A 14,012-nucleotide genomic window follows, 5' to 3' on the forward strand; every position below is an offset into this window, starting at 1 on the left:
TACTTTAGGGAATGGCTCCCTAAATCCCGGAACACCTCCTGCCACCCTGAGGTCTGCATTTTTGGGGTGCTACCCAAATCAACCTGGGTTCCTACTACCTGTCCTTTACTTTCTGTCCTCATTCCTACCCACCTACCCTGATTCAAAGTTTAAAAAAAAAAACCCAACCCTGCAAATACTGGTTTCTGTGGTTGATTAGAACCACCTGGTAAGATGGGAGTGCCCATATGCTCTCCTGCCTACACCTTAGGTTCCTGTGGGAATTTCATGACAGCATGGACCTTTCATGGAACCTTGGGCTGATTGGTGGCACAAGCATGCCCCCTACTGACAGGATAGGAAGTGTGGCACTCTCTCTTCCCTAAGAGCCCCCCCCCCCCAAAGTAGTTCTTTCTAGGCAATCTTGGACTTTCTTTGCTATCACCAGGCCCACCCCCAAGATTCCCAGTGATGGACAAAAATATAGGGACAACAGGACTTGTAGTCTCAAAGATCTCTCAGTTCTAGCTGCAGAGCCAATTCTCTTGTGCAGTACTTGAGGGAAGTAGAGAAAGTATATGTGTGTGTGTGTGTATGTGTGTGTATGTATTACTGGAAGATGATGGAGAAAAAAAAAAGGTCCAAGTAGAATGAATAAGAAGAGGAACATGGGGAAGAATAGGGAAGAGGAAGTAGAGGGATGGGGAAAGCAGGGAATGAATAGGAACCAAGGGGAGCTGAAAAACAAGTGAAGAAGAGGTTGTGTAGAAACTGGGGACAAAGGCATGATTGAGAGGCAAGGTAACTAGTAAGATGTGGAATACAAGTTTATTACTGTGCACAAATCAAAGTAGAATGACTCACACCTGAGACATAAGGGAAACAATTTTAAAACTAAGCAGCAGAAGTGGTTGGGGGAGGAATCCCTAGAGAGAGCGTATCCTATATTCTGCTCCCCTTCTTCTTAACCCCTCACCTCCACCCCTGGCTCAGCGATGAGGGTCTAAAGCCTAAAGCAGGGAAATAGGGACATAAATCCTATGGGAATGGGAAGGGCCAGGAGACTGTGGTTCTGAATATTTTTCTGCCCCTATCCAGGTGTTCATAGTGCCCACAACAGTGATACAGACTGAAGGATAGACACAAAGGAAACAGCACAAGCTCCGATGACCTTCTCCCGCTCTACTTGGAGGCAGCGAGGTGATGCAGTGGATAGAGCACTAGGCCTGGGGTCAGGATGATTTGAGTTCCAATTCAGTCTCAGACATTTACTAGCTGTGTGATGTGGGGCAACTCACTTAACTGCTATTTGCCTGTTTTCTCATCTGTAAAATGGGGACAATAATAGCACCTGCCTCCCAGGACTCTGAGGCTCAAACGAGATAATTGTAATCAGTGCCTGATACATTGTAAGTTCTGTACAAATGTTAGCTATTATTATTGTTGTACTTTACCAATATACACTCTACTGTCATCCCTCCTTCACTCTGCTAACAACTCCTGTCTCTAAAGTTCTGTCATACTTCCCCTCTCCCAAACAATCTGTCTTTACCCACTTTCATTCTGCCAACACCCATTCTCACACTCAAGCACTTTGCCTCACTCTGACCTAGTCATGCCAGCTTCTCTTTTGCCCTCAGTTTCTGTTCCAAGCACCATGTCCTAGAGCAGCAGCTCCTTTCTGACTTAGATCCGTGAGGTCAAGAAGCCAATGGTTCATCCCTGCTCAGAGGAAGTTTTCCATTCTTTACAACCCACTACTCAGGTCACATTAACATAGCCCCTTGGAGATTCCCACTCTCCTCCCATGCTGAGGAATCTGTCTTCACTCCAAACAAACTTATTCTATCTTCTTTTACCTCTCTTCCCTCTCCAAAGTTGCCCTGGGTCATCAGTTTCTTTACTCCTATACCCAACCCTTCACCCACCCACTCCCCAGTAGCAAGAGTGTTTGACTGAGATCTAAGGAAGGCTAGGAGTATATACTGGGAGGAGAAAAGGTTTTAGGGATGAGAAAGCCATCTGAACAGGTATCCTTATTCCAAAAAACGTGTCTCTCAGTTTTGTAGGGTACTATACAGATCACCTGTGAGAGATAAACAAATGATCTCTCAGCTTCTCTTTAACAAAAAAGGCTTTTTTTTTATACATGACCTTAGAGCAGTGGGTAGAACCCAGCTTGGAACTTGCCTCCCTATTCCTCCTTACCTTAGGTACACACAAACACACTGGCCCCAGGTATGAGCCAGGTTTGGGGAAGAGGAGAAAGGAGGGGCCCAGAACAAACAAGGACCAGAACCTGGTCTCTCTACTACCTGCTAGGCAGCAGGTTTCTTCTCTCATCAGTTACCCAGGCCTAAGGCTACAAGAGCAGTGCCTTCTCTTTGCATTTGAGTTCAGTCAACTCACTACTTGTAAAAGGAGGCCAACAGAAAGAAGCAAAGCATCAAAGAAGAGAGACACAAATAGATGGACACAATAAAAATAAGTAGGGAGAAAAAGGCAGAGAGATGGCCAGAGACACACAAGCTGGGGAAAAAAAAAAGAGGTGAGAGATATCAAAGCAGAGAAAGCTAGACAGATAGAAAGTACCAGGAAAGGAAGTACCAAGCCTACCCTGGCAGGGGAACTTTCTCCAGGTATCTAGAGAGGAGGATTCGGGGTGGCAGAAACAGCTCTGAGACCTTGCTATGTGCTCTATTTTCTGGCTCCCTTGGCTGGGCCCAATTCACTGATGGCCTGCTCCAGGCCTCCACACATGTGCCTGCAATCCAGAGCTGGCAGCTGAGAACCGGGGTCTGGCCACCTGGAAGCTACAGGAGCCAGGGGAGGCTCTGAGACCTCGAGCAGACTCTGGAGTTGGAGCTGGGCTAGAGGCATTAATAGGAGCTGGGGGCATCTCTACTCTCCAGATGGGCTCATCCAGTGAAGTGGCTGCTCTGGGAGTGAGCACAGTTGGGGCCAGGGGCTCAGAAGTGGGTTGGGGAGCTGGTGTAGAGAATCGACGTATCTCGTGGACTCTAGCGGTCTTAGAAGACCCTGGGGGAATAGGACTAGGGGTTGGAGGAATCTCATCAAAGCAGAACATGGCAGCTTTGAGTTGGTAGGGCTGGTGCCTCATGAAGTCGATGGCCTTGATGCCTGTCTTTGGGGTTGTTCGGGATCCCTGAGGCTGCGTTCGGCTGGGAAGGGTCCGGGCAGCCAGTGGGAAAAATGGAGAAAGCAGTGGATTGTAGGCAATGGGAGGTGGGGCACGGATATTGGGGGAGTATTTCCATGAAGGAGGCAATGAAGGGGTAGGAGAGGGGCTTCGGGGTCGGGAGCTAAAGATTGGGCCAGGACCAGGACCAGGACCAGGTGTGGTTTCCACTACATACCTATCTACCCGGCTCTGCCTCTTAGCAAATAGCTCTCCACCTCGGCCCTGTAGCCTAGGTGGTTCAGGGAGGACACCTGTGGAAGGGACAGTCCCATTCACCAGACCATCAGGAAGACCCTGGGGTGCAGGCTTGGGTGCCACAGGGGGTGGGGTCTTAGGTGCCATAGGGGGTGGGGTCTTAGGTGTCACAGGGGGTGGGGTCTTAAAACTTCTGCCGCCTGTAGGTTGCATGAAGTTGCAGGCTTCAGCCCCTAGGCTCAGGGCATCCTCTTCAGGACCAGACTCAGTCCCTCCTGCCCTAGGTTTCTCATCCAAGTTCTGTACCAATGACAGCAGCTCAGGGTTGGGCGAATTCTTTTTCTCTTCATTCCCTCCACGGAACATTTGTTTACGCCCTCCTCGGCGCCGTGCCTCCTGCAGGATGCCTGTGCGGGGAGCTGGCACAGATATTCTCTGCTCCCGGGTACTGGGAGCCTCAGGGGCAGGGTTACTTGCATTGAATGCCATGGGGAGTCCAGTAGGCCTCAGGGGAGAAGACAGGAAGATGGAAGCAGTAGAGGTCATGGCTGTGTTGTGAGAGGCCTGAGAGTCAGGGGGACCTCCTGGTGTAATGGGCCTATTTGGGGCAGGGATATATAAGGAGGTGGTAGCTGTCACTGGGCCTGAGGAGCCCTGGGCATTGGTGGAGACAGAGACTGGTATCTTTCCAGGATCCTTTGGGGTAGAGAAGCTGGGGAGTAAGGCTGGGACCCTGGGGTGATGACAAGAAGGGGGGAAGAACAGGACTGGGACTCCTGAGGCTTTCATTTGCCTTCTTTGGGGCGAGGGGACGGAAAACAACTGAAGTGGTAACTGGGCGCTGCCCTTGGAATCCTGGAGTGAATGGCCTTGCTGACCGATTGAAAATGCCTGCAGCTGGGGGAGGGGCTCCTCCCCCAGGGGCTAAAGGAATGGGACTGGTGGCAGGGGGTGGCATTGGGCTGGGGGGTAACAAGGCTACCTCTGGGGGGGTGCTCTGGGGCCGTGGGGGGGGAGGGCCCCTCCCATTCATCAGGGATGGGGGGGTATCACGAGGTTGTTCCAGGGAGCTAGAGGCTGCCCGCTGCCGTTGCTGCTCAAAAAGCCGTGCCCCTTTCCCTGAAGCTTCAGTGAGGCCACCCCCTGGCCCTGGTCCCTGCCCTTCTGCTGTGCCTGAACTTGAACGGGCCAGTTCCATGTCCAGATAGGGGCTATCCCAGTCTGACTGGTTAGTGAGGCTTCGAGCATCAGAGAAGGTCTCCTCCTCTAGCTCAGACTCACTGGTCGGGGGGATGCCGTCTTCCTCTTCCTCCTCACCCCCCCGCCCCAGCTCCCTCTCCTGCTGCAGCCCCAAAGCTGACCAGGGTGTACTTCTTGGCCCGTTGCCTCCTCTTCTTAAACATAAGCACACCCTTGGAGTGGGGGTTGGGCGCAGCTGTCAGCAGGGATGCAATCGTCCGGCATTTGGTCTTGGCCTCCTTTATGTTCTTCTCTTGGACGCTTTCTGTGCGCTGTAGTTCTGAAGGAAGTGAAGGGAGGGGAGTGGTCAGTGGGTGTTATGGAGCTTATGTGAGGTTCCCTCACCCTCTAAGAAGCCCTGTTCCCCACTCCAGACAGCTGAGTCCTGGGGGCTCTTCCTTGCCCAGGGCAGCCTCCTCTTTTCTTTACTCCTTACCCTCCAGGCCTTACAAGCCATATTGACCATCTGGTGTCTCCTACCTAAAGAAAAGCTCATCACCACACAATTTCTATTTCCTACATCCAAAGGCCACACACCCATCCATGTGTAGAGGTTGCTGCTAGGGGCTGAAGGTGAAACCAAGGGCAACTGGAGCAAAATCAGAAATAGCTGGCCTGATAAACCTCCCCTCAATGGTTGGCCTTTGCCCTCTTTCCAGTCCCTTGTCTCTGCTCTGCTTTTGTCCTCCCAAAGCAGTGCTCTATTTAGCTCCCTCCCTGCCCCCAACATTCCTAACCCTTCCCTGGCCTCTGTTTTTGACTGGTGTCACCTCTCACAGGCAGAGAGATAAAGCAAGGAGACAAAGAAGATAAGATGGGGCACCTTCCTCCTCCAGAGGGACCGGGTAAGAAGAGAATGCTGCCTGCCTTTACCCAACACAGACTAAATTGAACTGAACAAGAATTTACAGATTGGCTCTTATGCCCTGTAGTCACACATCCTGTCACATTCACTCATACACACTCCCATTTACACACATTCTACGTGTCCCTCTCTTGTGGGGAGAGAGGTCTCTCTGTATCCAGCTAACAATTTGTGAAGTGGGTCCAGCTGATTTTAGCTAACATACCCTTAAGCATAACCCCTCAAACTCCATACCCAATGCTACTCACAAGTGATGTGGGTTGTTGATACTTCAGAATCACCAGTTGAATTCCACCCTCATCCCCCAATCAGTGGAGGTGAAGGAGGCGATGGCATGAAAGATATTGTCCTCCTGGGCCAGAGCTGCCCTGAAGCCACTGCACCAGGAGGGAATGTGAACAAAAGGGAATACACAGCTGCTGTGCCTTCTCAGCACCATGGGGCAGGGCGGGGCCAGGAGATGAGAAAGGCATCCATCTGATGCCCAGTTCAGCCCATGACCCCGCCTAGGACTTAGATACTACCTATTCCTGGGTCCTCAGCCCATATCCCCCACTTTCTAGGCCCTTACTGTCCTTGCACTCAAGTTACCAAACCACTTCATTGTTAGGGCCCTACCCCAATCCATCAAACACATCATAGATTCTTGACATGTACATATACATACATTCTCACTCTGGGCTCTCATCCTTACACATTTTCTCTGTTCACATGGAACCATACAAACGCTTACACACATGTTCAAAAATAAGCACTCTCGAATGTGTTCTCACTCTTCTCCACACACATTCACCTGTTCTCCTCATGTGCCCTATATTACAAAGGTATGCCCATAAACACTTTCCCTGATGTGAACATCAGCCCATTTCTGGAAAAAGGAGGCAGCCTCAGCTTGTTATTCAAGGAAGGGGGAAGGAGAACAGGAAAGATGAGGGAGAGAAGAGATGCAACCTTTCCCTTAGACCTCCTACCCCTGGTTCCCCATGATACCCTACCATCCCAGTTCTTGTGCATCCTTTCAATATGGGTGGGTGTTACCTGCATATGGTTGGTCCTGCCGCCCAGATCCAGAGCCTGGGGCCTTGTCCCAGCTGGCTTGGCTGAGGGGCTCCTGGCTGAGAGGTTTGAAGGTCTCCATGCTGATCAGGGCACTGTTGTTTGGAGCAGGACCAGCTTGGGCCTTCCCCAACACCTTTTAAAGCCTCTTTGTCTTGGCCTCAGAGCTGGCAGCTGAGTGAGCTCATTGGGTTATTTTTGGTCCTCAGTCCCCCTCCCCTAACCCCACCCCACCACAAGTCCTGCTATGATGGACATAGGCATCTGCCTACCTCCCAGCAAACAATGAATGTCTTGGGCCAGCAGCATGAGAACTGCCTGGTTAAAAATATCCCTTGCCCATAGAATAATATGCTAGGAGTTGAGGGGCAAGGGGGAGGAGATGGAGGATAGGAGACAGAGATAAGAATTTCAACAAGGGTGAAACACTAGGCATGGAGCCTTGTTCGAGATGTGGAAGTCTCTTTATATGGTTTAGAAACCTTCTAGGGATCTGAGACTCTGTCTAAATCATGGTGCTCTGTCCACCTAAACCCTGAACTGTGAAGTTCTGTGGTCCTGAAATCTGGAGTTGGGATAGTGGCTAGGGAGGAAGTTAGGCTTCTGACATGCCAGAGAAGTCCTGGGGGTGGTCCTCTCAGACCCTGTTCTATAGTCCACACCAAAAATAGCAAAGAGCCTGAGATAAGTGGTACTTACTGGCCTTCTCTGCACAGATCCACATTCTTGCCAGAAATGAAGAGCTGGAGACCTCTCTCTTTGCCCTTCCCCACTTACCAGGTCTCCCATGATCTCACCCTAGTTTCACAGTCTCCATTATTTCTAACGCTGCTTGCAAATTCTCTTGACTCGTTCTCCCAACTTTATTTACCAGCTCTGATATCGTACCTACAAATAACCCTGACGTTTTCTGACATGACCTCCAAACACTCCCCATGTCTATCTGCCCCTGCTGTGCCAGACTGCAAACATCTCTGCATCTGTTCATACTCCCTCCTCTCCTTCCCCAGGGTCCCTTTCTGGCTCTTGAGTTGATCCAGTGGAGCCTTCTCACTATCCTGAATCAAGGAGGGGAGAAAACCCACACCCAAATGGGGGGAGCAGGGAAATGGTCATCATTCCCTTTTACCGCTACCACTTCTCCTTGCCTATTTTCTCAGAATAAATTCAAGGGAAAAAGATGAGGCAGGCAGAAGGAAAAGCCTAGAATGTGGGCTTAAAGAGAGATTTGGGTTCCAAGCTTTGAGGAAGGGTGTCTGTCACTCACTGGCTTGCTTGGCTTTCTGGGTGTAACTGGTGGTGAGATCATCAGCCACTGGGTGAGGCACAGGCCCCACCATGGGGATGAGATGGGGCCCAGGTTGGAGCGGGCCATGAGGTAATAACAGAGCTTCAGCTGGAGTCGGTTGAATAGATGTCCCATCTTCCCAGGATGGAGAGCTCACACGGCTGCCTCCCAGAGCTGGGGACTCCAGAGAGGCTGGGGCAGGCTCTGCAGGGCTGTCAGATAAAGACACCTCTTCCGGTGGGGCCCCTGGAGGTGTGGGCCTGGTGGGACCTCGGCGACGGGGACGACGGGGCTTCTCCTGGGTGGCAGAGCCATCCACATCACTGTCTGTTTCCCCATAATATGCCTCACTGTCTGGGGGTGATCGGAGGCTTCCGGGCTGTAGAGGCTGAGGCGCTGCAGTCCCGGGGGGCTCAGGACTCAGTGGGGATAAAGGGGACAGCACCCGAAGCTCACCAGGGGATGGAGAACGCACAGGCGCTACATCTCCTACCCTGTGGATAGGAGAGAGAAATGTAATGTCAGGTCACAAGAGGTGGATTGGATAAAGAAGGGAAAATGAGCTGACAAACAACTAGAAATGGACTGAGGAAGGAAGAGACTTTGGTCAAAGTGCAGAAAACGGGCTTAGAACATAAGGGCAGGTCTAGCAGGGCTGGGGGTGAAAAGGACAAAACAAGAAAAGAGGCTGAGGGAGAAAAAGGGTGATACAGGAAGATGTGGTACGATGTGGGCAGAAGGAGGCTGAGAGGAAGACAGGCTGGGAAAGAGGTGGGCCAGGTGTGAGAGAAGCCCCAGCATTCACACAAATATGCCCCAGTCATGGACGCTTCTCCCAGCCCCGACATTCACACTGTCACACACACATACCAGCCACAAATAGCCACAGGCAAATGAGAATTTAGGAAGCTGAGAACTGAGAATGGTTGTGAAAAAGAGCCCAGAACAAGGGAAAGGTATGGGACCTGTGCTGGGCAGATGGCCACGGACCAAGGAGGGGTCAGGTATCCATACCTCCGCACGGTAAGGATGAGCTGGGCCCCTGAAGCATCGATGAGGTTCATGGCGCTGGCATGGGAAAGACCCGTGCAAGCTGCTCCGTTGATAGACAACAGCTGGTCCTGTTCTCTAAGCCCTGCTCGGCCTGCCTGACTTCTCCTTCGAATCTGAGGGAATAGAGGTTAGACAAACAGAGTGAGATGGTGTAGAGTAAGGAACACACATTGGGAGGGAGGAAAGGCCACAACGTATAGGAAGTTTTATGCTACTGAGCAGGTAGGAGCAGAGATTGTAAAGGAAAGGGATGAGCATGGAGGCTGAGGGAATGGGGCAGATTCAGCAGATGAACCATTGTATGTAGGGAAGAAATCAGAATTTTGCATGAGGAAAAAAAGCTTGGGAATGCCATAAAGAGGAGGAGTTAGATCATAATGGGTTTCTCCCTACAAGGCTGCTTTCTCTGAGTTGTACCCACATTGACCAATAACTCCTGAGTTCAAATCCTGACTCTGCTGACTACTTGTGCAACTTTGGACAAGTTACAACATCTCTGTGCCTCAGTTTCCATATCTGTAAAACAAAGGTAGTTGAAGTAGAGGATCTCTTTAAATCTATGGTCCTGTGATCCTCTCTGGCCCTCAGGATCCTAAAATATCCACATAGTGAGAGAAGATACCCCCATGACAACAACCAAATCTTAGAGTGCTCAGGAGAATTATGTGTGCAGAATATTATCCTCTGAACTGCCCAGGATTGTACCCAGATCTTCCCTTTTCTCCCACTTCCTTATGAGTCCAGCTGATTACTCTCTCCAAATCTGTGCAATATCTGAGCCTGACAAGATTAGTCAGGTCAACAGATTAGCATGAGTCCCTCCCCAACTGCCTGAAGCTGCAGGTATATGTGTACGGGGATGAAGTAGGGGACAGACCGTGCAGACCGAAGTCTGGGTGCCAGGCTTTGGGGTCTAACACCTATGGAGTCCCACAGAGCTAAGGCAGAACCTACCTTCCTTTCTATACCCAGGACTGTGTCCAAAAGCCCCTATATGAAGTCAGGTGCTCAGATCCACCTCCCTTCACTCAAATGTGAACAGCAGTTTCCCCCCCACTAACCCTTTCTTTCCTTACAAGGAAAGCCTTCTGCAGCTATCCCCAGACCCCTCCCCATATTCCCCTTCCTTGCATCCATCCCCTAACCCTGGGTCTTTCTTACCTTGGACACCTGCAAAGGTTTCCTCTGCTCAGCACCTCCTTGTAGTCGGAAGCCCCAGGGAGCTCCCCCTGACAGCGTGACCTGAACCTCTTCCTCACCACCCATCGTTTAGCTCAGCCTGTGGCCCTTGCCTTTTAGAGACTGTCCCAAGAAAAAAGTTGAGGGGTTAGAACCCCTGTCCTTCCCGTCTGTCTTGCTACTGCTACCAATCTCTAGGCCTTTCCTACCCCTCCCCCCAGTTGGGTAGCTTATCCCTTGGCTCAGTACTGCCCGGGACATATGTCCCGTCAATCGGAGCTGTGCTCAAAATAGTTGTTGGCTCACCCCCGCCCCAACTCCTTGGGCTGTGCCACTCCAAGGGCTAATTTTAATCAAAGCTCTTTGCCCTGCCATGTTCTCCATGTGTCTTCTGCTCAGGGCTCACAACCCCTACCCTCCAGGCCCTACTGTAATGCTAATGCCTCTAGTTACTTTTCCTTCTCCACTGTTTGGTGGGCCAACTGACAATGCCCCTTCACAAACACAAATAATAACAGCTATTCCAAGAGCCCTAATGCCCTGATTTCTGATAAGAATCTGGATCCTTTGCAGATAATAGGCCTCCTTCTTCTTTTAGCCTTCATGCTTCCAGCTTTGAATCATCTGATTCAAGACCAATTTCTGGTATGCATCTCAGTCCACTAGATTTTAAACCTAAGGGTTTTGCATCCCTATCTAAAGAAGATGAAGCTTCTATTTCCTTTCCTAAGCCTCCAGTGGACCCCGTGAAGATTAGAAGAGTAAGCAATGCTGGGGCACGTTTATTCAAGGCATCCTCTCAGGGAAATCTCCTTCCAGACAAAATAGTTCATGTTGATGAGTCAAAGAAGAGATTGAAATCTGAGGACACCATTATCACATGGGATTCTTCAATTAAAATAAATGGAATTTGCCTGACAGAATTAAATTCCTTTGATCACTTTAACAGTAATAATTCTCAGTTAACACATGATGGAGAGTTAAATAGCCAGATTCTTTTTTTTTCTTTTTTAAGGCAATTGGGGTTAAGTGACTTGCCCAGGGTCACACAGCTAGTAAGTGTTATGTGTCTGAGGTCGGATTTCAACTCAGGTCCTTCTGACTCCAGGGCCTGTGCTCTATCATCTGCGTCACCTAGCTGCCCCAAATAGCCAGTTTCTTATTAGAAATGTCCATCTACTCCCAACCCTTTGGACGATTATCCAGAGTCCCCAGGAGAGGCTTGTTGTACCTGACATGACATCTACCATTGTTACTACTACTGTTGCTGCTGCTACTGCTGCTACTACTACTGCTGAGGTGTATGGGGTGTTCAGGAGGACTAGCACCTGTGGTATGAGGGCTTGCTGAGCCTTTTCAGGACGGTTCATTCACCTTTGGCGTCCTCCTGATTCACCCAACTCTCACCTGTGCCTCCAAGAATCTGTAGCATTTGAAGTGGTCACACACTGGTAAAACCATCTCAACAGACAGGCTAAACCAGGGTGAGGGTAACTGACAGGCCTCAGACCTGATGGTGAGTGAGGGGGGTGTCTACCCCAAATATGTGATGACTTCTCCCCGTGGAGTGAACAGATGAGAACAATTGATTCCAACGACTATGAAGGTGGCTGAAGCAGGTACTGTGGAGTGCTTAGAGCTTGGTCAGGCATTGAAGATGCCAAGGTCATCCACTGCACCCTGGGCCACTGCTGGTCATCCTGACTTTTGTCTTGCCATTGGACTTCTTTGATTCTGGAAGAGAGAGTGAGGCTGATGACTTAGTGCAGTTCTGCCTCACTAAAATCCAATTCAAGCACAAGTGAAGAAATCACCTATGATGTCATTGGTTCTCTTCAAAAATGGAGGACAAACAACAATTGCTGCTGATGCTACCGCCACCATTTTGCCCCCTTATTTCATCATCATCATCATCATCATCTTCTTCTTCTTCTTCCACTACTATTCCTACTCCTACTTCTACCCCTACTACTACCACTACTACTACTACTACTACCACTACCACTACTACTACTACTACTACTACTACTACTACTACTACTACTACTACTACTACTACTACTACTACTACTCACTCCTCTTCCTCCTCCTCCTCCTCCTTCTTCAGTGGAATGGTTGCCTTGGAAGGTAGGTTTCTTTTCATTAAATGTCTTCAAGCAGGCCCCAGTCACTAAGCCGCCACCACCAAGGGCTCAGCAGCCCTCAAGCCCCCTCTCCTGCTGACGCTCTTCGACCCCCCTACTCCCTTCCCCCCACCCCTGCCTGCCTGCCTTCTCCCACCACCGCCTTCCGAAGGCCATTTCCACTGAGGAAAAGGAATTGTATAGTATGACTGCTATCCAGAACCTCCACTCTTTTGACCCCTTTGCTGATGCAAGTAAGGGTGATGACGTGCTTCCTGCTGGGACTGAGGATAATATCCATATAAGAATTCAACAGAGAAATGGCAGGAAAACCCTCACTACAATCCAGGAGATCACTGATTATGGTAAAAAGAAACTAGTGAAGGCATTCAAGAAGAAATTTGCCTGCAATGGTACTGTAATTGAGTATTCAGAATATGGAGAAGTAATTCAGCTACATCAGTGCAAGAACATATACCAGTTCCTCTTGGAGACTGGACTGCCTAAGGACGACCAGCTGAAGGTTCATGGGTTTTAAGTGCTTGTGGCTCATTGAAGCTTAAGTGAGGATTTCCTTGCAATGAGTAGAAAAATTCCCTTCAGTCCCTTGTCACAAGTTTAAAAACCTCACAGCTTGTATAACGTAACCATTTGGGGTCTGCTGTTTAACTTGGACTAGTGTAACTCATTCATGTAATAAACTGAAAAGAGCCAAAAAAAACAAAGTCTTCAAGCAAAGACTGAATGACCATTTGTCCTGTGTATTGTAAGGGGTGTGCTTGTTCTGGTAGGGTTGGACTAGATGGTGTCAGCAGTCCCTTTCAGCTCTAAGGTCCTGTATTTGTTACTACTCTCCTGCTACACAAGATCCTGTGCAGAGAATTTCTCTCTAAGCAGCCCTCTCTCCTATAAGATACACGGGATCAATAAGGACAGGTGGACACAGATAGGTAGAGCCCAATAAGCAGACACAGATAAGTACATTGTCAAGTCACAGACAGAGAAGTGGGATGATACTCTGGATCATCCCATAATGGGCTTGAGAGATTGTAGATAATGGGGCTGAGGCTCTATGCATCTTGAGTAGGGAGATGGATAATAGGAAGCTTGACAATGGATGCTTAGATCCACACCCTGGGCCTAGATTTTGATGAGACATCTGGCCACTCAAATCTCTTCTCATCTACAGAACATCTCTTATCATAACAGTTCAGAAAATTAAAAAACAAACAAACAAACAAACAAACAGGTTTAAGTACCCACTGTTGTAGAATTAGATAAAACATTATCCTGAGCTTTCCTGGAATTTGTAGTCTGGTAAGTTAGACATGAAAAGACCAAGTAGTTCAGAAGAAAATTTTCAGTGGGAAGATGACTATGCCTCACATATAATTAATACTTAATAGATGTTTTTTCATTCATTCATGCTTCAGAGGAGCTAAGTTTAGATATTAATCCTGACACTTACTGAGCGAATTCAGGTAGCTCACCTAATCTCTGGGTTTTAGAATTTTCTTTTGTAAAATGGGTGGGTAGTGAGGGAGTTGAACTAAAATGAGGGAATTCTTTCATTATCCCTAAGATGGCTTTCATATGTCTATGATCTTGTGACACATATACAAACTATGGTACAAATGAGTACACTGTACAAAAGAACTATAAGCATTTGTTGTTGTTTGTCCTTTATTCTCAAAGAGGACCATGACGTCAAGAAGGTGATACCATGACTGGCAGGTGAATTGGATTTAAGTGAGGGAGGGCTGTGCAAAGTCACCAGCCTCACTTTCTCTTCCAGAGCAGTCTGGGTCCAGTGGCAAGATATTGATCAGGATG

General features: G+C 49.1%; 1 protein-coding gene and 1 pseudogene across 1 annotated transcript; one reads left to right on the top strand and one right to left on the bottom strand.

Annotated features, from left to right (window-relative positions):
* Positions 1-793: 793 nt before the first annotated feature.
* On the bottom strand, positions 794-10,290 carry SYNPO2L (synaptopodin 2 like). Its single transcript, XM_021006081.2, is given in 6 exon segments — positions 794-4,099; positions 4,101-4,685; positions 4,687-4,895; positions 7,804-8,318; positions 8,839-8,990; positions 10,039-10,290. Coding segments are annotated over 6 exon segments (2,958 nt in total). The 5' UTR covers positions 10,144-10,290; the 3' UTR covers positions 794-2,707.
* Positions 10,291-12,384: 2,094 nt separating this feature from the next.
* Positions 12,385-12,897, top strand: LOC110221446 (eukaryotic translation initiation factor 1 pseudogene; annotated as a pseudogene).
* The last annotated feature ends 1,115 nt before the right edge of the window (positions 12,898-14,012 follow it).

The sequence above is a fragment of the Phascolarctos cinereus genome, unplaced genomic scaffold (genome assembly GCF_003287225.1).
Source record: "Phascolarctos cinereus isolate Bilbo 61053 unplaced genomic scaffold, phaCin_HiC Scaffold_3;HRSCAF=262, whole genome shotgun sequence".
Classification (NCBI taxonomy): domain Eukaryota; kingdom Metazoa; phylum Chordata; class Mammalia; order Diprotodontia; family Phascolarctidae; genus Phascolarctos; species Phascolarctos cinereus.